Genomic DNA, 26,962 nt, shown 5'->3' with positions numbered 1-26,962 from the left:
AAACAGAAACAGAAATGCTCCTTTGTAAAGTTTATCCCACCCGCCCCGCTAGGTGCATGGGCTTTGTCTTGTCTTTAAAGATTCTAGAACTATATACTCTCCCACCCACAGGATCACGCTTTTGCGTTCAAAATTCAGCCAGCTTGCCTCAGCTCCTGTGTGGGCACCTAAGTACAATGGTGTGTGGGCCAATCTTCAAAAGGGCAGAACAGCCCCCCACCTCCAGCCAGAATCACCCAATTACTAATCTGAAAAACACCTACAGCCAAATAAAGTACTCCAGTTAAAAGTGAAAGGCTTTCTCCGTTGGGGAGCAGAGGAAGAAAAGTCAGTTTAGAAGATTAAAAAACAAAAAACACTACAATTGTTTGAGCTGGGTAACTGAAAGAAACAGAAGCGAAAATAAAGGTGTGAGTGAGAGTTTATTCTAATGCCATACTTGTCACAAAGGCTATGTGTCTGCTTTGGGGGGAAGGGAGATTCTTCTTCATTACACAGATCCCCTGGTTTCTAAAAAAGAGTCAAGAGACCCTTCCTCAAAGGTTTTGAACACCCAAATTATCTTCTTCATGCCTAATCCCTAACCACTAAGGAGTGGGTGCCAGGTCTTCCACTCCTGACCTCTAAAATCAGCCTATCATTTACACCCATAAAAGCACCTTCCACTTTGAAGGTTTCTCTCTGGAAAACCTTTTCCACCTTGTAAAATTATGTGGATTATCTAGAGGGTAGTGATGGATCTACTCTTTGATCAGAAACCCAAAGTGCAAATGCAAAGAATGTTAAATCTACAAAATGTTTTACTGAGTCTTTTTTGTGAAATCACAACTCTAAATTTTTGTTAAGCTTGTCCTAACAGCAAATCAGACAAAGATCACAAAGATGCAGCTGACCCGTGTACCAGAAAGTCAGTATAAAAACTGTGACCCAGAAAGTCCATCTAAGAGACGCTCGGTAGATTCTACAATGGCTCTTTCCTGTTTCAGGGACAGCAGGGATGCCTCCACGGACAGCACCGATTCCTGCTGGTTCCTTGTCACGTGCTCTCTTTTTGGTGGTGTGCTAAGGCTACATTTTCACTTTAGGAAAAACTCACCTCTCCACAAACTTCCATTACTGGCTATATTCTCCTTCAGTTCAGTCACTCATGTGTGTCTGACTCTTTGCGACCCCATGCACTGCAGCACACTAGGCTTCCCATATTCTACTTGAAGTGAAGTTGCTCAGTCGTGTCTGACTCTTTGCGACCCCGTGGACTATAGCCCCCCAGGCTCCTCTGTCCATGGGATTCTCCAGGCAAGAATACTGGAGTGGGTTACCATTTCCTTCTCCACCATATTCTACTTGGATATATGCAAATATCTCTAGCCCAAAAGAACCTCAACAGCTAAATCTCTTTCCCTGGAGGTCTTTCAAGCATCTCAAACTTAACCACAACCAAATGGAACTCAAGATGTTCCAGAAAGTATTCATCTCCCACATTACCTTTCTCAGTTAACAGTACCCATAGCCACCAAGTAGCCTTAGACTTCTTTCTTATCCATCCCTGAGTAGAGTTCCTTACTATATAAATACGTGTCCTCTTCAATTAAAATGTCCATCATCTCTACAAAACCCTGACTTCCCTTCCTTTACCACTCTGCTACAGTTTCTCTCATAAAATGCAACTGTTGTTATTTCTGTGCTTACTGTCCTTCAAAACTTCCGACCCTTGAAGAATCAAGTCCAGTACTTTTTAGTCCGGCATACAATCTCCCTAATGATACAGCTTCTGCCCAACTCTCCAACTACCTCTGCCATTTCCCCCACGAAGATCTCCCATCTTGTCTGCAGCCACCTCTGTCTGTCCCGGCTCACCTGCTGTGCGTTCAGCCTCTGCCTGGAATGCCCTTCCCTCCATGTTCGTTCACCTAGTCTTAGTTCACTCTTCAAAACCCAACGAAGTGTCCACTCTGTGAAATCGAGCACCACCACTCTCCTTGTGAACATCTCTACTAGTGAACAGAAACTGCACAAGCGAAGCGTGTACGTGGCCAAGCCCTCACAAAGTCGGGCCTGGTTTTGCTGCAAACCTACAGCAGGCGAACACTTGGTGCCTGTTCGGTGAATCACCTCTCCTCTGATAAACAACTAAAATAACACAGCTTACATTTATTAAGAATTTATCACATGCCAAAATGTACAACATATTAGGCCATTTCTTCCTCATAACAACTCCATAAGGTGGGTAGGTATTATTCCTGTTTATAAATGAGGAATCTAAGGTGCATTCAAATAGGCCAGAGAACTTGCCCAGGAGCTACAGCTTAAATGGAAGAGATGGGACTGGACCTCAGGTCTGACCGATGCCAGAGTCCATGCTTGTAACCTCTGCGCTTAATTCTCGCTATTCTACACTGTCCTTAACAGGCCTCCCAAAGAGTGTTGTCCACACTATTTTGTCTAAAACTTCCAGAATCAATTATCTAGCTAGGTTTCTGTTAGGGTTTTATGCTTTCTGCAGCTAAGGGAATAGAGTTATTCTGGATTAAGAATGCTATGGACAATGAGCTCAGAATGATTGCTCTAAACTGTCTCATATGCAAGTATCTGGCACCCAACCTAAACTCAGTCAACCAGAAAAGTTTTTCGAAGTCCATGTAGGAAAAAAGAAAATGAACAACTACTATTTCCTCAGATCAACTTTCCAACAGAATAACTCCTTCTGTTTTTTTGGAAGGCAGGGCAATCTGCAAATACAAAGATTCCTTTTATTTGGGAGTTTTGAGCCATATACCAAAACTCCTCATAGCAGTCTATGAAGAAAAAGTTAAGATAAACTAATCTTGTTAAGCCCCTCCTCCTCTGCTCCTGGCCATCTTTATTTTTAGGACATTCTCTGGCAGTTGTAGTATCAAATGATGGTGACACTGAGAGTATGTGAGCTTCACAAGCTGGCAGGTGTCGGATGGCGACCCTGCAGCAGCCCCATCGGCAGCCCACCCAGACGCTTATGTTTAAACTGGGAAAAAGTCCACGAAGCGAGCAGAAGCCAGTGGCTCATCTTACACCAGACCCCCTACTTTCAGCTGTCTCCAAAAAAAAAAAAAAATCCCAAACCCTCTAAATTAGAATCATTTCAATCTTCCCAGACAGAATCTTGTATCAAAGAAATGCTAAATCCTACTTTAACGACGTCTACTTCGTTGCAACGGTGCAGGAAAATTGAGCTGTCCTTTTACTCAGAGGAAACCAGTGTGCGTTTAAAACAGAAGCTGAACACAGTAAAACCTGAAGGGGACAGACATCTTCTGGCATGATGCTACCTTCACAACTGAGCTGGGAGTGACTGGCTGGTTTCATCTGAAAGAAACATCTGGTACCATCTATACCAAGGTGGAAAAGCTCAAATCAAAGTATAATGGAAAGGTGGGGGATAGAAAATGAGCAAAAGAAAAAAAAAGCCATCATCAGTACCTTTAGTGTTTTTAAAAGATAAAACAGAAGAATTTAAAAGATAAAACCAAAGAATTTAAGCGGGAACAATTAATAACCAGCGGGTACCAAGAGATTGCTCAAGTATGCCCAAAAGATGAATAAAACGGCCCAGGACTGGACCTCATTCGACACCAGAAGCACTCATCCTCCTACGTCTCCCCACGATCCAACTCGCTGAGTCTATGGTGCGACCGTTTTCACAATTGCTTCTTCTTCCCCTTTATATTTAAGTTGTACCAGGTATTATATTGGACTCTTCTTTAAAACGCCTTTAAATATAACAAGGTTGGTCAACTACATTTATTTAAAACAGTGAGGGGAGGGGAGAGGGAACACTGTAAAATGTCCAGCAGCAGCAGCAGTGAAAGGGTTAAATCAAGCACACTCAGCCTTGGAGACACTCTGCAGCTGTTACAAATGTTCTTTTTAACAGCACGGGTGGGGTGGACAATGGGTGGTCTCCTACACTTGGGCCTCTAGGAGGCAGCCAGGAAGCTTGGGTGGGACCGCCCCCTCAACCAAATCCCCCAGAACAAGTCTATCTCCTCTACCCGACACAGACTGGCTTAGTCCTGTAACCTGGACCAATCAACCCAAACTGTAAAACATTTGCTGTGAGGCAAGAAGGGCTGTGTGGATCACAATAAACTGTGGAAAATTCGGAAAGAGATGGGAATACCAGACCACCTGACCTGCCTTTGAGAAATCTGTATGCAGGTCAGGAAGCAACAGTTAGAACTGGACATGGAACAACAGACTGGTTCCAAATAGGAAAAGGAGTACGTCAAGGCTGTATATTGTCACCCTGCTTATTTAACTTCTATGCAGAGTACATCATGAGAAATGCTGGAAAAAAAAAAAAGAAATGCTGGGCTGGAAGCACAAGCTGAAATCAAGATTGCCGGGAGAATTATCAATAACTTCAGATATGCAGATGACACTACCCTTATGGCAGAAAATGAAGAGGAACTAAAAAGCCTCTTGATGAAAGTGAAAGAGGAGAGTGGAAAAGTTGGCTTAAAGCTCAACATTCAGAAAACAAAGATCATAGCATCTGGTCCCATCACTTCATGGGAAATAGATGGGGAAACAGTGGAAACAGTGTCAAGACTTTATTTTTTTGGGCTCCAAAACCACTGCAGACGGTGACTGCAGCCATGAAATTAAAAGACGCTTACTCCTTGGAAGGAAAGTTATGACCAACCTAGATAGCACATTCAAAAGCAGAGACATTACTTTGCCAACAAAGGTCTGTCTAGTCAAGGCTATGGTTTTTCCTGTGGTTTCCTGTATGGATGTGAGAGTTGGACTGTGAAGAAGGCTGAGCACCAAAGAACTGATGCTTTTGAACTGCGGTGTTGGAGAAGACTCTTGCGAGTTCCCTGGACTGCAAGGAGATCCAACCAGTCCATCCTAAAGGAGATCAGCCCTGGGATTTCTTTGGAAGGACTGATGCTAAAGCTGAAAATCCAGTACTTTGGCCACCTCATGCGAAGAGCTGACTCACTGGAGAAGACTCTGCTGCTGGGAGGGATTGGCGGCAGGAGGAAAAGGGGACGACAGAGGATGAGATGGCTGGATGGCATCACCAACTCGATGGATATGAGTTTGAGTGAACTCTGGGAGTTGGTGATGGACAGGGAGGCCTGGTGTGCTGCGATTCATGGGGTCGCAAAGAGTCAGACACGACTGAGCGACTGAACTGAAGAAGGGCACACTTCCCTTTCCCTGTGATGCTAACGAGATGTCTTCTGATTTAAGAAGGCAATTTCATATACAGTACCATCTTTAAATGTCCAGAAAAAAAAAAAGATTATTAGGAGAGATAATAAAATAAACTTATTATTTCTGGGCAACAGATTGGGTTGGATTTGGGTACTGATCATTAACCATCATATATAGTTTTAATTTACAAAACAGACTGCCAGATTAATCACTGTCTTTGAAACTCATATTCCATTCATACTCTAACCCTCTGTGAATCCTTTCACCTGAAATGCCATTCTCTCTTTTCCCCACAAATCAGTCACTTAGGATCAGGGCTTCTCTTTTTCCCTACCTATAAACCCCCAACAACTTCTTTCTCTGAATGCCTTCAACAATTAGCAACCATTACAGTAACTAAGTCATTTACTGAACACCTACTATAATGTACAATCCTGGGCACTCTTATGTTATTACATTTAAACATAACTGTTTCTAAATGAGTCATTTCTACTCAACCCAATATGAAATTCTTGGGGGGCAGGAACTATTTTATATTTATGTTGATTTGTCTTATTGCCTAACATATTCTATCACAAAACAAGGCAGACGTTCTAAATATGGATTATTTACATACATTTGGAGGGGGGAAATACTTTTACCAGAGCCTCAAGGGGTATGACCTTCAACTAGGTTTAAGAACCACTGCACCAGAGATTCAACAAATAGTTCTTCAATCATAACTAAACGCATCACCAATAAGCCCAGAAGATTTCCAGGAAAAACAGCCTGTGATACATATCAGGCTGCACAAATGGAAGAACTTGTTTTTAGTCACATTTTGAGTGTATGACAAGGTACTGGAGTGGCATGCGGACAGGACTCTAATGACATGGAGTCAAACACAGTTTCTCTTTGCCAACTGACAGCACTGTTAACAGTCCCTCCACCAGACCTGGGGAGGAGTGCCTTTGTTTTCGTCCTTCTGTTTATACGAATCAGCTGTTGAACCTGTAATCATTTCACCCTAGTCAGAAAGCTCTTCCTAAGCGTACCATAATAAGCACAGCAGCATAATGGGGGAAGCGACAAATATGAAATTAACACAACGTGGCAGTACTTCAGGGTCTTACAATCGAGAATTCTCACTTGAATTTTTCTAAATCAATAAGGCTTCCCCGGTGGCTCAGCGGTAAAGAATCCGCCTGCAATGCAGGAGCCGCAGGAGACACGAGTTTGATCCCTGGGTTGGGAAGATCCAAGGAGGAGGAGATGGCAACCCACTCCAGTATTTTTGCCTGGGAAATCCCATGGACAGAGGAACCTGGAAGGCTGCAGTCCATGGGGTCACAAAAGAGATGTGTATGACTGAGTAACTAAACAACAACATTCTTACCATTAGCTACAAATAGAATTTAAAAAACTGTAACTAATTTAGAAAATCTACAGCAATGGAATGAGGCATTTGCCACAAAGGGTTATGCTCCCATTTATTACTGTTTTGAGAGCTAGTGAAATATTAATAGGAACTGCCCAGAGCAGTCCATCTCATGTTCTTCAACATTCAGGCTGCTTCTTGCTATGGAAGATGCAGAAAGAAGTTCCCTCGTGAGAATGAGTTCGACACTGCTATTGTTCACAGCCTAACCTCTTCCTATGGTTTAACATCCAACCTTTATCTTCCCCAATAGATAACCACGAACATTCCCATCCTGCTAAGGACGCCAACACTCTCCCCAGCCTCAAAGCCTTAGCATGCTCCCACTGGACCGCATCTCCTCCCCAGTCATATGGCATCTTCCCTTGTAATGCCCTCTAGATTTGGACTCTTCTCCATTTCCATTAGGGCACTTCCCTTGTGGCTCAGCTGGGAAAGAATCCGCCTGCAATGCAGGAGACCTGGGTTAGATGCTAGGTGGGGAAAAATCTCTTGGAGAGGGGAAAGGCTCCCCACTCCAGCATTCTGGCCTGGAGAATTCCATGGACTGTATGGTCCATGGGGTGGCAGAGTCAAACACAACTGAGCGACTTTCACACACACCATTTCCACTGATTTATTTCAGGAGCTTGCATGCAACAAAACTACTTTCTGGGAATTTCCTGATGGTCCAGTGGTTAGGATGATGTGCTCACACTGCCGATTGGGTTCAACCCCTGGTCGAGGAACCAAGATCCAACAAGCCTCCATTTGCCACCCATCCCCCATTAAAAAAAAAAAAACTGCTTCCTATTTGATAATAACTAACTGTATACTTGCGGTTTTAACTGCTTACATGTTTCAATTAATTTAATCCTCACAGCAATCTGACAAGGTAAGTGCTATTATCATCCGTTTTTCCAATGAGGAAAGTTTGGCACTAAGAAGTTTAAAAACTTGCCCAACATCACAACTATGGCAAACGAGGTACTGCTGACGCCTGAACCGAGCTGGCCTGGCTCCAGCCGGGCCTCCATCCCTGTGCTCCATCTTGCTTCTACTCTTTCTCCTCTTTAATCCCATACTACTCAAAACAGTCTTTCTAAAACTCTGGGTAATTTCACTGCTCCAGGACCTGTTAGAAAACACTGCTCTTTCATCACATGAATGTCGCTTTCTGATTAGTTCAAAATGTGAACCAGATCAAACTATGCTCAAAAATCTATTCTCTCACCGACTAGCTGTGCAATTTTATGCAACTTACTCAACCTGTGTGTTAACAAACTTGAAAAAGTTCTTTCACTGTTGAGAGGAATTGAGCAAAGTACTTGGTACAGAGCCTGCCTGGCTCTCAAGACTGCATGAGCTCAGTAAGAGCTAAATTTCTGGGCTCATATGAAAGCTTCACCTTCTGTAAGGTATCGCCAGGCTCAAGTCCATTCTGTTCTCTTGTTTCCTCCCACCGGGAAGGCCTGATTACTCAAGACAGTAGCTACCATTTCCCAGTACCTTGAGTCCAAAATGACTTATAGTACACAATCACTACACCTGATTCTCTCTTGCTATAAGTCCTCTAAAACAATGTTTAATCAGAAGACATACTTAGTGGACCAGCTCAACTCTAGGTCCCCAGTATACTGAAAATGTCTCCCTGGCACACACACTCAAAAGCTTGCAGACCAACGTAAATGTAGTCTATAAAAAGAGAATCTGAGAAATGTATTACATGAGAATTTTCTACATTTAATGTCAAGGTGTCACTAGATGCACCTCAGAATTCAAAATGGGACGTATCGGAACTATCTTATTTAAATGATTTGAAGCTGGACCAAAGGAGGAGCAGGCTAAAGTTCTAGCAAAACTGAACGTTTCTTTACATTATAAGGCCAGAACCAAAAGAGAAATTTAAGAAGACATAAACAACCACATGCAGCTTTACTTAGTTGAAAGATGCTGACAGACCTGATGGAGAAAAATGCCAGTTTATTCTTTGCTTCTTCTGAGCTCAGCACAGAGTCACGAAATAAGACTTCTGAGATGAGGACTGTGGGTTGATCCGGACTGGGCTGGCCAGACGCTGACTGACTCCAGCCAACCAGCCTATTTAAGAATGGCACCGGTTAAGACAGTGAGGGTGTTTAAGAACTTACTGACCGCCTCCATTTCCACCCCCTGTATATACCCACCACTAGAAAAACGACTCAAAGCGTATGTACTCCTTTAAGGACAGCATTATTTCCTCAAAATATGAACCAAAATCTCATCAATGAAGAGACACAAAAACTTAAAACTAATGAATCCTTAAAACTGAGACTTAGATTGACTTAACGGAGTCAAAGCTAAAGCCAGGCCCTACTAGAGATGTGAATTCATAATTTTTTTATATTCTAACAACATTCAAGCTCTGGGTTTATCACCAGAATACACACATTCCAAGAGAAAATTCATGAGCAAATTTAAAAAGAGACATTAGCGTCTTGTTGACTGAAACCAACTACTCAGGGCCTAGAAGAACCAAAATGTTAAGTCTATCAACAAACTGTCATTAGCCTGTCAGATCCACCTGCATTTCCCTCTCCTGAAGACTTCTAAGAGCACCTGCACCACTTGCTTGTTCTGACTTCAGGATCTTACTCGGGCTGGGCCAGTTCTAGGCTGGCTTCAGCGATGTCTGGCACCATGAAGCACACTGCCAGTCCTCGGTGTGTTGCTAATGGGTCAGAAAGCGTCCCTGGAAACACAGGAACACCAGTAAGAGTTCACACAGTTGTTCGTAAGTGAAGTGTTCTGGCAAAGTTTGACAAACAAGAAGAAATTCTTCCCCCAACCCACCTCACTTTTAGCAGCAAAGTAAACTCAAGAGAACATCAGATAAGACCAGCCGCCTCTTCCTGCAGTCCAGCCCCTGCAGAGCGGTTCTCTATGGACCCTGAGGCTGGGAATTGTATAAACTATGTTAATTAGAACTATGTAAATTTACATAAACCTATGTAAATTAGAACAAATCATCAGGGTTACTCTGAATCAGTCCTGTAAATATTTTTTCCTTGTTTTTCTTATACACTTAAAGAAAAAAAGAATTCAACAGAGAAAGCCAAAGGTTTGCAATCTCCTTCTATATAGCAACATCTTATGAACCATCTGCTGAAATAAAATGCCATCATGACTATAGATGGAATAAATGTCCAAAAATAAAAATTGGTGGAAATCGGGAAGGTTTTTTGGACAGTAACAAAAGTAAAACTGGCTAAACAGTCTTTAGATCACATGCATAGTAAAGTGTAATTACACCTTAGAGAGACACAAAGGAATAGTAGCTAAGAAGCACAACTCAGGTGGTGGCAAAGTAAGGGAATAACAAATCACAGCAGAAATTCCAGAGTTCCTATTTCTGGTTTATGTCACCTAAATAAATGCAAAAACAGCTGAGGCAACATAAGAACCCAGTCTGACCTCCGACAGGGCAATACTGGGTAATAAAGACAACATCCAACTATGGACTCAATTTACACTGAGAGGGATGGACTTGGTGTGGGTTTCAACGCTTCTTCTGTTCCAACAAACGAAACGACCATGTTGCGGGACGCTCTGCAAGACAGGGACACACAGGAACTTGATTCCCTACACCAAGGGCCAGCACACAGTGGCACCTCTTCTGAGGCACCTGAGGGAAAGAAAAGCGTCGAGAAAGACTTCTGGAACTCAGGCAGGCTTGCTGTAAGTCACGAGAGAAGGATGGGAGGTGACCAAGGTTACACTGGACAAAAGGAATGGCAGGTCTGAAGACCACAAAGTGTGAAATGGCTCAGTGTTCAGGGAAATGATGCACCTCATTTTTGAAAACTGACCAAATACTGTTTAAACATAATTACAATGGTTCATCATCCCATTATTTGACATTTCTGGCAAGTTATGTTCACTAATGAAACACTGTAGAGCTTTTAGGGTAAGGATATTTAATTGTGCAAAATGTCAATGTAATTTAACACAAAGAAACAAAATGACTACAGTAAGAGTAAGACTTTGCCCAAGATATTTATGTAAAACAGAGTTCTGAAAAGAAAACACGATAATTATGGTTTTGCTGAATTCAGAGAAACGCTGCCTCTGCGCTCTGGATGGGCCTCAGATGCTGCAGTCTGCACATTCAGCTCGAGACCACAATACACGTCCAATGACACAAGGAACTCAAATTAGAAGAGGCAGCACTGGACTCCACAACACACTGTGTGTCACCCCAGTGGAGCCATTCGACGAGCACGCCTCAGACTCCACGGGATGACTACAGGTCCCTAGTATCTGCCTCTGTCTGCGTGGCTGGCGGTAGAAAAGGCTCAGCGCTATGGAGAAAAGGGTCTGGGAAGTCAAAGGGCCACAAGGAGAGGAAGAGAAATCCTGCCCCAGTTCCACTGTCGGTCCACAGCAGCCTCCTCCTCTCCCTCCCCCGACCTGATTCTGCCCAAGGGCCCCATCTCCAAAGACCAGGGTCACCATCAATGGTTTGCACCGAGAGGGAAGATATGATTCCCGGCATTTCCAACTGACACCCAAAATACTCTGAACACAAAAACACCGTTATTTGGTGGTGACATTCTACAGCAGGGCTGTCCAAAGAGGCTTCTTACAATGACATAAATGTCCTACAGCTGCACTGTCCAATATAGCAGCCATTAGCCAGACACAGCTAGTAGGACCTTGAAACACAGCCAGTGCAAGTGAAGAAGTGAATACTTTACCTAATTTCAACAGTCATATAAGGCTACGGGCTACAGTATGGAAGAATGTGGTCACTATCCAGCATCATCAGTTCACATGGAAGCCAAATACTTGAATGGTCCGACCTTAAAAATGTCAATAAGCGTTACATGAGCAATAACATCTTCCACAAAAACAACAATTTATGAGCTTTTAGGAAACAATTCTTAAGTACAGACTATCAAAAAATCAAAAGGTCATATTAAACTTTGAGAGTTTGTGTTTTAATCTATGTTCGGCCAACACAGCCAAGATAAGCCTAAGGAGACACAACTCAACAATGTAGCATCCTGGATGGAATCCTGGAACAGGAAAAAGGACGCTAGGAAACATGAAGGAAGCCTGAGTAATAATAACACGTCCTGAACGCCCCTGGTGACCCAGTAGTAAAGACTCTGCCTGCCAGTGCAGGGGACACAGGTCTGCGCCCTGGCCCGGGAAGATGTCACAGGCTGCGGGGCCGCAACTGCTGAGCCCACACGCCACAGCGACTGAAGTCCAGGTGCCTAGAGCCTGTGGTCCGAAACAAAAGAAGCCCCTACCAGGAAGGCCTGCTTGCCGCAGCTACAGACGCCCATGCGCAGCAATGAAGGCCCAGTGCAGGCATAAAAATGCTTAAAATGGTGGCTCAGTATTGGTTCACTAGTGAGTGGTTAACAAATGTACTACACCAATGTAAGACATTAGTGAGAAACTGGGTGTGAGATATAGGGGATCTTTCCGTGCTCTCTTTGCAAGTTTTTCGGTAAATCTAAAATGTTCTAAAATAAACTTGCTTTAAAAAAAAAAATCTATGTTAAAAAAAACCCCTAGGTTCATAAAGGGAACTCTGCTCATTATTACGTAACAACTTAAATGGGAAAAGATTTTTTAAAAGGATACATGTGTCACTGCTGTGCACTTGAAACTACCACAACACTGTTACTCAACTATGCTGTTCAGTCGCCCAGTCGTGTCCAACTCTCTACGACCCCGTGACTGCAGCACATCAGGCCTCCCTGTCCCTCACCATCTCCCGAACTTTGCCCGAGTTCATTTGTGTCCACTGCGTCGGTGATGCCATACAACCATCTCATCCTCTGACGCCTCTTCTTCTGCCCTTAATTCTTCCCAGCAGTTAACTATATTCCAATACAAAAAAGTAAAAAACAAAAACAAAACCCAGGAAACTACGCTCAGTAAAGATGCTGTTGCAGTTTCAGTTTTATCTTAATGAGAGAATCCTGTCGAGGGACCCTGGCTAAGAGCGCAAGTAGCACTGACATTTTATTCTACCCTTCCTGTAAACAGAACACTGAACTTTGGGGCTCCCATTCTTATATCTGATAAACAACTGAGTACATGTTTAGCTCAGTAAATGTTTTCAAGTCTATGAAGAGGAATCTTGAAGTTCTTTATTTACTTGAGCAATTTTCTTTCAAAGGCTTCATGAAAAGGTATTCAATTTTCCACTTCTCTGACCACAGATTTTTTAAACTTTAGAAACTAACATCTAGATAGCAGATTTCAGGTGTATACCATGCTGGACTATAAACTTGTTAAATATAATTCACATTCATATGGTGTTGGAGAAAATAAAATGTTTAATCCTTTCCATTTCTGAAGTTACCAAAATACTAGTGTAAAGTTCATGCTATTTTAAATAGCTGGAAAGTTCTACTTTAAAGTAATCCCCCTTAAAAACATTACTCAGCATGTTCTAAATACAATTGTGTAACAGAAACCTATTTCCATAAATATTTCCTTAAAAAGTGGGGTGGTGGTGTCATGGACATAAAATTGAGATTGATGGTTACGAAACATGAAGTGTCATAATTACTGGGAAGCTCTGTGCATGGGCCATGTTGTTATCAGAATGTCTACTTTTATAACTGTCAAAAACACTGAAAGGCAATTGACCTTTCAAGTTTACATGTTCTAGGACAATTCCAACAACTCTTCCGAGTTTGACAGTAAGCTCTGTTAATGTTAGAAACAAAGGCCTCAGTACGTCAGACATACCTGGATGGACAGAGCAGTTACGAGTATTTCTAAATTAGCTCAGAAAACTTTTCAATACACCTGTCTTACCAAGTCTGTTTTCATTCAGAACACTGTGCATACCTCTTGCATAGCTCTCAAAATTGAATTATTAAATACATCTACATCTCAAACCCTTTGCACTAAGCACTGTACCCTTAGCCTAGGAAAAACTCAGTTTGTTCATGTAACTCACCAGGACACCGGGGTAAGCAGTCTTAATGTACTGCTGACAAGAGACGTATTAATCCCACAGGTGTTAGTTTCTGCAAAAATCCACCAGTCAATAATGTGTTAAGAATTCATCAAAATTCTACAACTATCATGACACATACTCAAGGAAAAAAAACCGACTAGACCTAAGAGACATCCAGAGAACACTCAAACCAACAGCACACAGCAGAACCTTCTCCAGAACAGCCCACATGCCAGGCCATAAAACAAGCCTCAATAAATGTAGAAGAACTTTAATCAGCATGCTCTGTAAGCCTAATGGAATTAAACTAGAAATCAGCAGCAAAAGGAATTCTGGGAAATTCACAAATATGTGGAAATTAAACAACACACTCCTAAATAACCAATAGGTCAAAGAAAAAAACCAACAAATTGGAAAATATTTTGAGATTAATGAAAACAAAAACCACTGCACACCCAGATTTATGGGAAGCAACTAAAGCAGCATTTAGAGGCAAATTTAAGGCTATACTCTTAAGTATTTATAAATATTTACATTAAAGGAAAAAGTGTCCCATAGTTCACTTCAAATTGAGGTTGCTATTCTTCTATTTATAAAAGTCAACCCCCTCCTAAAGCAGGTAATCAATCATTTTCATCAGGTTATCGGAGAATATGCAAATGAGAAGTCTGCTTCGTCTGCGAGACCTTTAATATCTAATAAGAAAGAAGAGTGAGAGAAAGAACATGCAGAAAGCTTACACTTTTGACACACAATACCAACACACTAATAGCTACGTTTGAAAATAACTTCTATAGTCTTTAAGGGCAACAACTGTTCAGGTATGTGTATGTACATCAGCTGCTCCAAGAAGGCAGACAGAGGGGACCTGAACACAAAGAGAATGACTTTTCGAGTCAAACGCTAGTTCCTTCTCAGTCAGCAACCTACTGTTGTTCAGTGGCTCAGTCGTGTCTGACTCTGTGTGACCGCATGGACTGGAGCACGCCAGGTTTCCCTGTCCTTCACTATTTCCCAGAGTTCGCTCAAACCCACGTCCACTGAGTCAGTGACACCACCCAACCATCATCTCGTCCTCTGTCGTCCCCTTCTCCTCTCCTCCTCCCCTCAATCTTTCCCAGCATCAGGGTCTTTTCCAGTGAGTCGGCTCTTTGCAGCAGGTGGCCGAAGTACTGGAGACTTTATTGGTCTCCAGGAAAAGACTTGCAGGGCTACAAGTTTCCACTTCTAGCACTAAGTGAGGCCATTAGCCACAGATTCATTTGGATATCAGATGCAGACAATGTTAGCACAGCTTCTGGGAAAATTAACACCAATTTCAGGTTCAAGATCTACTCTGACTCAGCTAAAACAATGTGACTCTGAGAAAGTCTTAATCATTATTATCTTCTCTGATAGGCTGGCAAAGAAACCTTTCGAGCTACTGCTTTTTTCTAAAGAGGCTCAGTACATTTAAACAGAAACCCCATCCTTCCTTCCAAAGACGAAGCACCTGCTTTCTTTCATTATTACAATTTTGCGTGTGGCTTCACTGTGCTTCTCATCATACCCAGAAAGTATAGTGAAAGCACCTATGGCTCTATTCGCTAAATGCTTTTCTTTTCCTGAAGGTTACAGAAAAGCAGAACAGTTATTTTCTATGGGAGGAATGCCTGCCTTTTACATCTGCTAACAAGTACAACATATGTTTATTTAATTTCAAAAAGTTATCTGGCGGACAGGAGGGATTATGGTCCTTTATACTTTTCTATTAAACTACTTTGATAAACATTTAAAAAGCATGAAATACAGACATCTGATTTTTTTTGAGTGCACTACTCAAACCCACTAATAACTGCAAATCCTCATTTTTTCTCTTAATTTTACTTTTCAAAGCTAAACATTTTTATAGATGTTGATAAATAAAATGTGAACTTGATTAAAGCTCAATGCAGACAGCAGACAAGGAAGGAGACATGGATAATTAAACCTCTGAAAAACTACAATTTGGCTGCATTACTAATCTCAGTCCAGTTTGGAGACAGACTGAAATCAAAATTACATAAGTAAGAAAGCACATTACATTAGTTTTGTATCAGGTGCAGGGAAAAGATAAGCGAGATTTAACTAGAAATCTGGGCAGCAATACCAGTTTTAGGGCCAATCTTAGTTTTTCACAAGGAAAAGGGCAGAGCAGGCTTTTAGCTTATTGCTGTGCATTCTCTATTCTACATCTAGTCATTCTATGGAGTAGACCTAGATAATGTGGAGATCCTTGCACGCCTGCACCAAAAAGAACTGAAACAAATTTAGTCTATGAAGCTGTCCACTGTGATTTCTTTGTCCTTCGAAGAAAGCAAAAGAGACTCTAAAACGTTTGTTGACTTATACACTGACATCTGGAAGACTACTGTAGTGTTTTTTTTTTTTACGGTTTTTCTGATTATGAAACTAATATATGCTTATAAAAATATCCATTATAGAAAAGCATGCTATAGAAAGCAACAGTTCTCAGTCATCCCAACCACCAGAGAAAACATGACAGTTTTTTTTTCCTTTGTATTGCAGTACGTGTGAGAGCGTGAGGATGTTTCAATAAGTCTCTCTACTTTTTTCTCCAAAGCTCTCAGCAGAGCCTCCTGGCTCTAAAGCTAAACATTTGCAAGCATCAACTCAACAAAGCTTGGTTTGTCTGTCTTCCCATCTTTTTCCAAACATGAGTGAGGATGGATGATCCATCTCCCTCTAGAAGGGATTCATTTAGCCAGAGAAGTAAAACTGAATTAAAACTACATCTATGAATACACATTAAATTTCTCAGCTATCAAAATTACTTGTTTACTTGACACAGCTATAAAAAAGCAAATTAATCACCTGAAAGGACAGTATGAAATAAAACATGCTTCAGAAAAACTGTATGCTGCTGTGAGGTGTCTTAGATGCTGAAGAAGGATTCAATCACTTCACAGATCTGGTTCCACAGTCTCATAAAACACTGTCAAACTGTGAAATAATGTTCTATTGTTAAAGGAGGACAGAGAATGAAGCCAACACTAGCTGCACCATTATTGTGTATTCTAAGATTACGGGCCATTCTCATTTAACATGATCTCAAGTAGGTAATCTGTTCAGTCCTTTAGGACAATAGAGCATCAGACATAATCAAAAGCCTCCTCTGAGATTATGCACTAAATTTTTAATAGAAACAAGAATCCAGCAATAGGAAAATATCTAAGTCAATTATAGAATATTAACTTTACAAATATCTAAAAATATTAAACCATTAAAAATAATTAGTAAAACAAATATGAGAATGGTAACATATGTTGTATCTTAAGTCTGCTATAATTCTAGCACTATAAAAACGTCTGGGCAATGATAAAGCCTCGAAGAGATCTGTAAGAGTAAAAATGCTGCAGTGAGGAGTTTATGGAGGCCTTTGAATTTCCTATTTGTTTCTATTAACATTTGCTAAAATAATTTTAAATGTTAAGAAAAATGGAAAAACTGATAATAAAATGAAAATATAGTCTTTTTCCTCTAGCAATCCATTTCAAACCATACACATTCATCCAGGAAAGCAAAAGACCTATGAAATAATGACACGAAGAAGACACGCAATGATCAATATTCTGACTGAAAACACACTGCTCTCTTGTTCTCTGTGAAGTTTACAGTTTCAAGGTCCAAAATACATTTCCTCTCACTTAAAAAAAACTGATGCTTTCTGTAGTTTTCAAAAGCAAAGTATTACAAAAGTCTTTGCCATTTTGCTAAATGTAGATTTTAAAGCTCCGCTGTTAAAGAAAAAACAAATTAGTTAAAAATCAAAGCCATTGTTAGCATGAAAAAAACACTATTTAACCACTAATAATTATTACCTGTTTCAATAAAAACATTAGGACAGAAAATGTAAGAGCTACTGCTAGAAATGAGACCAAAGCAGGCTCTAAGCTTTCCTACATGATAAAGAAGGAAACATACCAAGGCATTGTTTATAGCATCCTTAAGATTTCAAAACGCTGTCTGAGGGGAAAATATACCTCTCCTAGATACTGAGACCATAGAGAACATTCTCCCACAAGTCCTGCCTGGGGACGCCTATAATAACCAAAGACTCCAGGCTCCTCTGTCCATGGGATTCTCTGAGCAAGAATACTGGAGTGGGTAGCCATTCCCTTCTCTAGGGGATCTTCCCAACCCAGGGATCGAACCCACGTCTCCTGCATTGCAAGGGAGATTCTTTACTATTTGAGCCACCAGGGAAGGCCTAATAATGAAGGACACCTTATATAAAATATAAGGAGTTTTTCCCAAGGCTGTTTCATCTATCATTTCTAATACTAGCCAAAAGCATAATCCCAAAGCTCCACTCAGCCCAAGAAATACACAACAGCGAGGTCCCCAACAGGACGCTGGGCTAAATACCCACCTCTCTGCTTTCCGGTTTAACCCTAAGAGAGAGAACAAAGGAGCTACTGTCTTTCACACACCCTCCACCAATATCACGCTTTCAGCTCAGCTCCGGGACAGGGGACACAGTTCCGAGTCTGAGGTAATTTTAGGACAAGCACCTGACCAGTTATGTGCATCAAGTCATGTGACTTAAGTCACCTGAGCCAGTGGCTGGAAGACACCCTCTTGCCTCTTGTGTGTCTGAGAAACATTAATAAAATTAACGGCAGGGAGCACAACTATCTGCTTAATGCAAGTCACTGCCTTAAGCACACTAATGTATTAGGTCTTGAATCCTCACTGTGACTCTAGGAAGGCAGATGCCACTGTTCCCATTCTGAGGACGGCAGAACCAAAGCAGAGCTTCCCAAGACCCCACGGCGGGACCTGCCAGCGGCAGAGTCGGGGTCTGCAGGGGAGTCAGGCCTGGAGCAGGTCACCACCGCAGGTGTCTCTCGTTCCACACCCACCAGGAGGCAGGAGAGAGGACACACCTGCCAAAGAGACCAGCATTGTCCGCAGAAACGGCATTGCTCTTTTCCAGTTGCTCAGCTGTGCCTATCTCTGCAACTCCATGGGCTGTAACCCAACAGGCTCCTTGGTCCATGGGATTTTCCAGGCGAGAATACAGGAGTGGCTTGCCATTTCCTCCCCCAGGGGATCAAACGCACATCTTCCACAGAGCAGGCAGATTCTTTATACCACTGAGCCACCTGGGAAGCCCACTTTACAGGCACCATAATCAGTTCTTGTAAGGTTTTTTCCCCCTAATAGGTAATTCTATGGATTCGAAGATGCCTTTGTTTACATCTTTTAATATCTCTGAAGTGCATCTTAAAAATGATCCTATTTCATAATTTAACTGCAGAAATTTCTTTTCTAGGTGGTATACAGATTCACTGAAATAAATATCCTTATATCTACAATTTTTAAAAATATGTGTGTGAATTTTCTTAAGACTGAATTCTTAAAAGCAGAATTGCTGGGTCATTTTATGGTCTAACCTGTATCACCAAGCCACTGTTGAGAAAAACCAACTGTGTTCACACAAACCTCTACTGGCGGGAGGCGACAAACCCATATCCTCACACCCTCGCCAAGAGAGGGTGGGCCCGTGTTCATCAGCTCTTCTCATCGGACAGGCGAAATGCCCGTTTCCCCACCTCATTTCCTTTATTATTACCCTCAGCTTACCTTATGTAGGATGTCTAATATGTCACTACGCACAGACAGTGCCATGAGACGGCTGTCCGTGCCTCCCAGGTGAGCAATTCAGGACTGCCGATAAGTTTCCATTTCTGGTTTACTCACACCTGATGGTTAACAGGGGCATTAATGTACTGCAGGGGAAGTACTGTAGCCAGCTGAAGATCAATCCCCAGCTCTGCCTCTTACCTGAGCCCATTAGTTAACTTCTGCACCCATGAGACGGCACTAATAATGCCAACCTTTCGACGCCCCAAATCAGAAATCACATGTAACTCTGAGGCACACATTAAATGCCCCATCAACAGAAGCCATTCAATGATGACTTAACTATAATGGCTCATGCGGTCAGAACTGAAGACTCCAAAGGAACAGTGCGTTTCCTTAGACACTTCTTTCTCCAAACAGCGATGACTGGTCTTCAGCCAGTTCCCCCACCTCCCCGGGCCCCAGTTCCCTCGAAAAGGAACACTGCATAGGAACTGAAAGTTCATCCTTAGCACCTTTTTAGAAATAGTCCATTCAGATGGCAGAGGGCGAAATACATACAATGAAAGGCAAACTGTTGTAAGAGAATGCAAACTGCCCTCATTCTTGAGGGTTAAACGCAACATTTTCAGTTTAGTTAACAAGACTGGTAACAATTCTTATCAATAGGCAAAGAAATACTTCAAAAACGATATCAATACGCTCATTTTGAAACACTGAAGGAGAAAACCCTACCCTATCTTCTTATTTTTTAGGTATGATGTTCAAACACCTGAAATGAGACTTGTGCACTGAAATTCAGGACTTACGAGCTGTTGTGAAAACTGTAACTAATCAAACCCTAGCTCATGTTCCTGGTTCTCAGGAGCATACTCAATGGACATTCTCTTCTCAGTTACACAGGAAATGTATTCAAATGCCCCCACCACCACCCTTGACAGGCAGAAATTCCATTATATTTCCTTTAACTCAAAGCACCCCTGTCCTTCACTCCTAGTCTCCAATACCTGTGCAGGCCCATATCTCACAGCCTGATAACTGTGACCAGGGAGGCTGGGACTCCAGGCTCCCCTCCTAGAAATCATTAGATTTACACAGAGAATACTTTCATCATCAGCTAATAACCTTCAGAGGCTTAAGGACAAGATCAAACTCTTACTGAGTTTTCCTTGCTTGGCTCCAATTCTATCTTATTTTCCATTCTGTCACAGACTATCACCTTATTCTAACATTCCTGTCTGAAACACAACAAGCCCAGTCCCACTCCCCCTCCCCCTGCTCAACACAAGGACCAGTGCAAGTCACGCCTCCTGCACGCAGCTCTCTCCGACTTGAGCCCTTACCAATCTCTTTCCCTCTAAGTTATACTGGCAGTTAAAGTGTGTGACCCAACTTCAGCATTCTCTCAAATACCAGATCAGCACTAACAGCTGTGCCACGTTAACCTCCACGGCTACCATTTCCTCACCTGTAAAATACGGATGTCTCTTCCTGTTCTGAAGATCCTCTAATTTTACACACTCTTGCACAGTTTCACATATTTACCTCATTTCTCTTATTTTAGAGTTCCTGAAGGGACAAAGTACATCTATTTTCCCCCCAACTCTCAAGGCCACTTACCCCAGAATGTGGCTCATGGAGATGCTATGTAAGCGTGAAACAGGGCCACCAGCACTGAACGAGTTTTAAAGCCACCAAGACCGAGTTTTAAAGCAGTTTAGGAACCTGGAAAGGAGGTTCGTGCCAGACAAAGATCATGAGATGATCTACTGCTGGTATTCTTCAAGAGTCAAAGGTCTGTCTCTAGAAAATAAGGATCCAGCTCAAGAATGCAATGAGCCTAGGTTTGAGAGCTCAAAACAGTCTCTTAATTCCTAGCTGAAGTAGAGGTACAAAAAAGCCACTAGAAGGCAGATGCAACTTCAGATAAGCTCAGCATTCTGTGTATTCTAGGGCAGAGGATTCAGGGCCCCAGTGGAGAACCCCTGGGGCTATCTCAAGGCTGCCCTTCAATGGGGGTGAAATTTAGGTTCCTTCCAGCCATGCAGGACAGGGGAGCCTGGTGGGCTGCCATCTATGGGGTCGCACAGAGTCGGAAACGACTGAAGCGACTCAGCAGCAGCAGCAGCCGTGTAAGATCTGAAACTGCAGAAGCAGAGCAGTTCCCTTCATTCGCTATGTCCCAGTGCCCTCCCTGGCGCGCCTCAAAAAAAAGAAAGCTTTTTTTCAGAGGGAAATTAACAAAGGCAGATATACTGAAGCCTTACTTAAGGGTTCCAAAAAGGCATTTTAACTTGTTCTCTTTTCTCAGGGCAGTACAAATCGATACATAGATAGAAATTAAGGAAGTGGTGTGCTGGAGGACAGGCATCAACACCCACCAAAAGTTAACCAGGAACTCTAGCCAGAGGCAGAGGGCCGAGCCCCTTTCTATTTCATTATCTTCAAATAAAATGTATTCAACGCCCATGTGTATGTGTCCCTCTTATCAACAAAGAGAAAATATATGCTTATTTCAATCGAGGGAATCTGGTCAATGCTTTCCAGCCACTTCTAACCATAATTTAGCGCACAACTAACAACCTAAAGAGTTAGCAAAACAAATCACAGCCACCCAAATGAAGCCAGTTACTTCTTTAATAATCAAAAGAAAAAAAATTATTTTTTAAATAATAGCATTTAAGACAAAGCACTTCTCTTCACTCAGCTGTTTCACAGAATTATGAGACAAAGGGCAACTACTGTATCGTCACTCTTTTTTTTTTTGGAGTAAAGCCACAAGATTACTAACAAACAGCTAACGGCTACCATTCAAAAGCAATAATGGCATTATGACTTCATATGCCAGTTATCTGCCAAACTGGAAAGAACCAAACATATGTATCTTCTCTTTCCCCAGACACTCTGAAAGTAAATGTGAGCACTCTGATTCACTTTCTCCTCCATCATAAAAATTTCATAAAAAATTTACAGTATCAAACTCATTGGGGGATGGGAAAGGATATTACACTTGTTCAAGAAGTTTGAACAAGTGTCACTGGACAGCAAAGAGAGCAAACCAATCAATGCTGAAGGAAATCAACCCTGAATATTCACTAGAAGGACTGATGCAGAAGCTGCAATACTTTGGCCACCTGATGTGAAGAGCTGACTGACTGGAAAAGACCCTGATGCTGGGAAAGACTGAAGGCAAGAGGCGGAGGAGGCAACAGAGGATGATATGGTTAGATGGCATCACCAACTCAATGGATATGAGTTTGCGCAAATACTCCAGGAAATACTGAAGACAAAGAAGCCTGGCGTGCTGCAGTCCATGGGTCGCAAGGAGTCAGACACAACTTTAGTGACTAAACAAGAAGAAGTTTACTGGTTTAAGGTAGAGAACTTACAAAATGCTCGTGATCAAGACTCACTTCAGTGGTAGTACCAACAGGGAAAGTTCTCACCTAAAAATTCTCTAAAACAGACTTCAAGCTCACAGTTTTGTTTTGATCTGTTGCTTCAGTGCTAAATGTCCAGCTGGATAGACTTAAAGAAAAAACATGAACTTCTAGGTGCAAGTTTCAAGTTTCTAGGGTAAGCTTAACAAAAACCTCTAATTTGTATTTAAGTAAACAAACAAAAACCCGAAGCTTGACCCCCCTCAAAGCATTTTTGTACAAGTGACAACTGTGGCTACTTGACTTTTTTTCTTCCTCTTTGAAGAGCCAATCTTATTATAGTATCAGGAGAAGGCTATCTGCTGAAAATAGTAATCACCTAAGAAAACATCAATCTCCTCTGTACATCAATGATAGAATAATTTAGGGTCTAAGTTTGGTGATTTCTACCTAAAGAAACAGAAACAGATGACGTATAGTATTTCACTCAGCTGGTTTTGTCTGCTTTCTGACAATTTCGTGCTTACTTTGAGAATACTGTCAAAAAGCGTGGCATCACAAAAACAGCTGAAAAGAACACACGCAGTCTCCTTCTCCTGACAGGGCTCTTCATCACCTTCTATGAAGCACGGCCTGCATTTCTAACATGAGGGAAGCCACCGTGCAGGTAGCTTAGGAGCAGGACCCTGCGCCTCCGGTAGCCAGAGCGGGACTCTCCTCAGGCCCACAAAACTCAAAAACAAGCCACAAGCCCTCTGATAAAGAATCATACTTCTGTATTCCCACTTTCTTCTTTATAAAATGATAATAATTTCATTCAAGAGTAATAAACAACTGGTTGGCAAATTCCAACCATCTGACTGAGGGTCAGTGGAAAAAAGTCAAAACTGAAGACACAGTGAAGACTCAAACATTAAACTTTAGGTTTTCCCCAGGGTTGATGCACTATTCAATAACACCCACCCGTGTAAAAATGAATTATGTATCCAAAAGGGCAAGCTGCCATCATGCTACCCTAATTAACACGTGCCAAGTGGAAGGCGAATCTCACGTAAATAGTGCAGCTCAAAATGAGCTGCAAACTGTAAAGAAGCTTATTTTTAAATTGTCAGCAGGTTTCTTTCGTGCAACTAAGTGTCTTAATATGGGGGTAATTGCTCAAGTTTCTTTCAAGAAAATCGATTTCTGTTGTACAATAGCAAGTTGAACCTTGTTATTTAGAACGCCATTGGCTGTTTCACAAAGAATAAGAATACACTGAGGTTCTTGAATAAGTTTTGCCATGTACTTCTAACCCTCTCTAAACTAGGGTAAATTAATTTCTAACCTACTAGAATCACATTCCAGAATGCAAAAATCTTTTGACTATGTAAAATAAGACTGTTGCTGTTAAGTTGCTTCAGTCATATCCGACTCTGCGACCCCATAGATGGCTGCCCACCAGGCTTCCCCGTCCCTGGGATTCTCTAGGCAAGAATACTGGAGTGGGTTGCCATTTCCTTCTCCAAAAATAAGACTAATTGAGTGCTTTTCACAAATCCTTCTTAAAAAAAAAACTCTACATGAACTACCAATATTAACAAGCAAATATGAATACTTAGGCATTCACACAAAGGCAGTTAAGGACCATACATCACCCCAACCACCTGAAGTCATATTTGATATTCCACCAGGTATCTAGCTTTCCAAATCACCCAGGATGGTAAATGTTAAAGTGGGCAATGAAACAAGGACAAGCACAGCTTCTTTGTGTGTTATCAGGGCAAAAGGCGGCAGGTGAGCACACGGAGAGGCCGTCTCACCGCCAGCTGGGCATAAGTACTTACCTTGAGGATGTCCCCCCTTTTGAAGCTCAGCTCGTCGTCTGCGGTGGCTTTGAAGTCATATTTGGCGATGGCTTCCATTCTGAGCGGGGCTCAGGGCTCAGCAGCCTGGAGCAGGGGGGAAGGGAGTCTTCCCTGCTGAAGCGACCCAGCGCTCTGGGCTCAGCCTCGCCTCTCTTCGGGGACTGGCTCCCGCACGCCGGGACACACAATGCCACCCTGAATCAGGAGAGCGCAGATTGAGAGAAGTGGCCCGATCGAAGGCAGCCCCGCCCTGCCCGTCGGCCTGCCGTCCCAGCCCCCACGCCCCCTGGCTCGGTCGGGCTCAGCCCTCCGCCCTCCCTTCCAGGCAGGAGCCCCGAGCTCCTTCTTCCTCTTTTCAGCCTCAGCCCCCAGGCGACTGACAGGCCTGCCGGCCAATGGCGGCGGCGGCTCGGGCCTTTCCCGATCACACTTCCTCTTCCCTCCCGCTGGGTGTGCTCGGTGTGCAGGAACCGGCTGGAGTCCCGGTGGTCTCCGCCTTTCCTCCCTCGACCCTCTGCTGCTCTCCAGGCACGAAATGCAGTCCACCGGAAGAAAGGCCTGCCCCAGGGGATGGCCCCCTACTCTTCTCAGTGATACAGGCCCCTTCCCTCCTTTCTCCTACCAACCGATCCGGTTTTTTAAAAAAGCTGGGTCCCCTTCTCCACAGTCAAAAGGCAGCAACGTGGGTTTGGTCCCGGGCTGCTTTAACTGTTTTCTGAAACGAAATCTCCGTCTCCCCTAGAAAGTGGGAGCATGACCGTGCGAACTACTTTTTTATTCAGCTGGCTGCTCTCCACTCGCGATCCGTGATGGGCAAGCTCAGGTGACCAGAGAAAGGAGATAGAGCTCAGAATCTCTGGTGGGCGGAGACGGACTCCTGCACAGGGCTCCCCTACCAAGACCCCCAAGACTTCAGGGGCCCCAACAGCCCTTGAAACAGCCGTCCAAGGCTCAGCATTCCAGAAGCAGCCTCGACTCATTCCTAACTAGCCTAAGGAGCACAGTTAAGTCCTGATCTACACTTGAAAGCAATCCCTTTTTCAGAATCTGAGCTGCCAGATAGCTTGCCTAGGAAATGGTGCCAAAAGGCCAAACACAAGCCTCTCACAGTTACCCTGAGAACAGCTGCTTTTCTCAGAGCCAGAGGAGTACTAAACTGATCCAAACAGCATCTTGCAGGCAAAGACGCTGTAATGACCCTTGGGTCATGTACCAGGTGATGGGGAAGGAACCTGGGCAGTACAATCACCGCAGAGGAGTGAAGAGTTTGGAGCCCTGAATTTGAAACACAACCTTGGCCTTTGCACAACTAAAGGAAAATGAAGCCCCGTTCTTGTTTGGCCAGTCACTGTTTTCATACAGGCTAAATAAAAGCAGAAAACAACAATGACCCTGGCAGAATGAGGACAGATTATTTATAGTGACACCCTTTGGTGGATAATTACTATCTAGCAGAGGACTCATTTGAGGGGCAGGAGTGATTATCATTCTTTTGTTCTAAAGTTAACAATTGGGGCATTAATCAAGCATAGCTGCAAAAAGACTGAGGCGTAAACCAGCTGGGAATATTAAGATTACAGGGAAATGAGTGTTACCAAGGAGGAGAGACTCACCAGGCAACAAAAGTCCTTCAGTCGAATTCTGAAGGCCAAACATTCCATGGCAGGTAAACTAATAAACTAAACTCATGTTTATTCAGTCAGGCCATACCTAGGATATATTATGCTGTGCTGGCTCTAAGACAGGAAAGCAAAGAAAGAGTCCCAGCAAATATATGTATAAAAAAATGAACACTAGTCTCAGAGTATTTGTGTGTCCTTAAACACCCTTTACTTACACTCACCATAGTTACTTTTTAATGAAATGAATCCATATACGTAATTTTTAAAGTCAGGGTAAATAAAAGGCTTATTAAAAAGAACAGTTCCCTACCCAACACCCATAAGCAAGGACCCTCAATTTTGGTTATAGTTTCTCTTTAAGTTTACTATTTCTAAATAATATGCTTCTGCTGCTGTTTCTTAGTTTATTCCAGCCATCACCTGTCACCTAAAAGACAAGGACTCAGCTGTTTCACCCCTGCCAATTTCACCTTGCTCCATCCCTATAGCTTCCCAGGTGGTTCAGTGGTAAAGAATTTGTGCTGAGCAGGAGACGTGGGTTCCATCCCTGGGTCAGGAGGATCCCCTTGAGTAGGAAATGGCAACCCACTCCAACAGTTCTTGCCTAGAGAATCCCACAGACTGAGAAGCCTGGTGGGCTTCAGTCCTGCTGCTGCTGCTGCTAAGTCACTTCAGTCGTGTCCGACTCTGTGCGACCCCATAGACGGCAGCAAAGATTCAGACACGATTGAGCGAAAACAGCCCATCCCTATAATGCCACACATTTTGGTTTAAGCAGTTGGCAACCTACTCCAGTATTCTTGCCTGGAGAATCCCATGGACAGAGGAGCCTGGCAAGCTACAGTCCACAGGTTGGCAAAGAGTCAGACACGACTGAGCAACTAACACTTTTTCATACTATTACATTAGGAAATATA

General features: G+C 42.7%; 1 protein-coding gene across 1 annotated transcript in view; it reads right to left on the bottom strand.

Annotated features, from left to right (window-relative positions):
• GRB2 (growth factor receptor bound protein 2) overlaps window positions 1–26,962 on the bottom strand; it is a 64,163-nt gene that overhangs the window by 31,015 nt on the left and 6,186 nt on the right. The window contains exon 2 of the mRNA XM_068976817.1: window positions 24,403–24,618. Coding sequence (XP_068832918.1) covers window positions 24,403–24,480 — 78 coding nt within the window. The 5' untranslated portion in view covers window positions 24,481–24,618. The remainder of the gene's footprint in view (window positions 1–24,402; window positions 24,619–26,962) is intronic.

This window comes from Capricornis sumatraensis, chromosome 8 (genome assembly GCF_032405125.1).
Source record: "Capricornis sumatraensis isolate serow.1 chromosome 8, serow.2, whole genome shotgun sequence".
In the NCBI taxonomy this organism is placed as follows: Eukaryota; Metazoa; Chordata; class Mammalia; order Artiodactyla; family Bovidae; genus Capricornis; species Capricornis sumatraensis.
The sequence above is the reverse complement of the archived record's forward strand: the minus strand, read 5'-3'. Positions and strand labels throughout refer to the sequence as shown.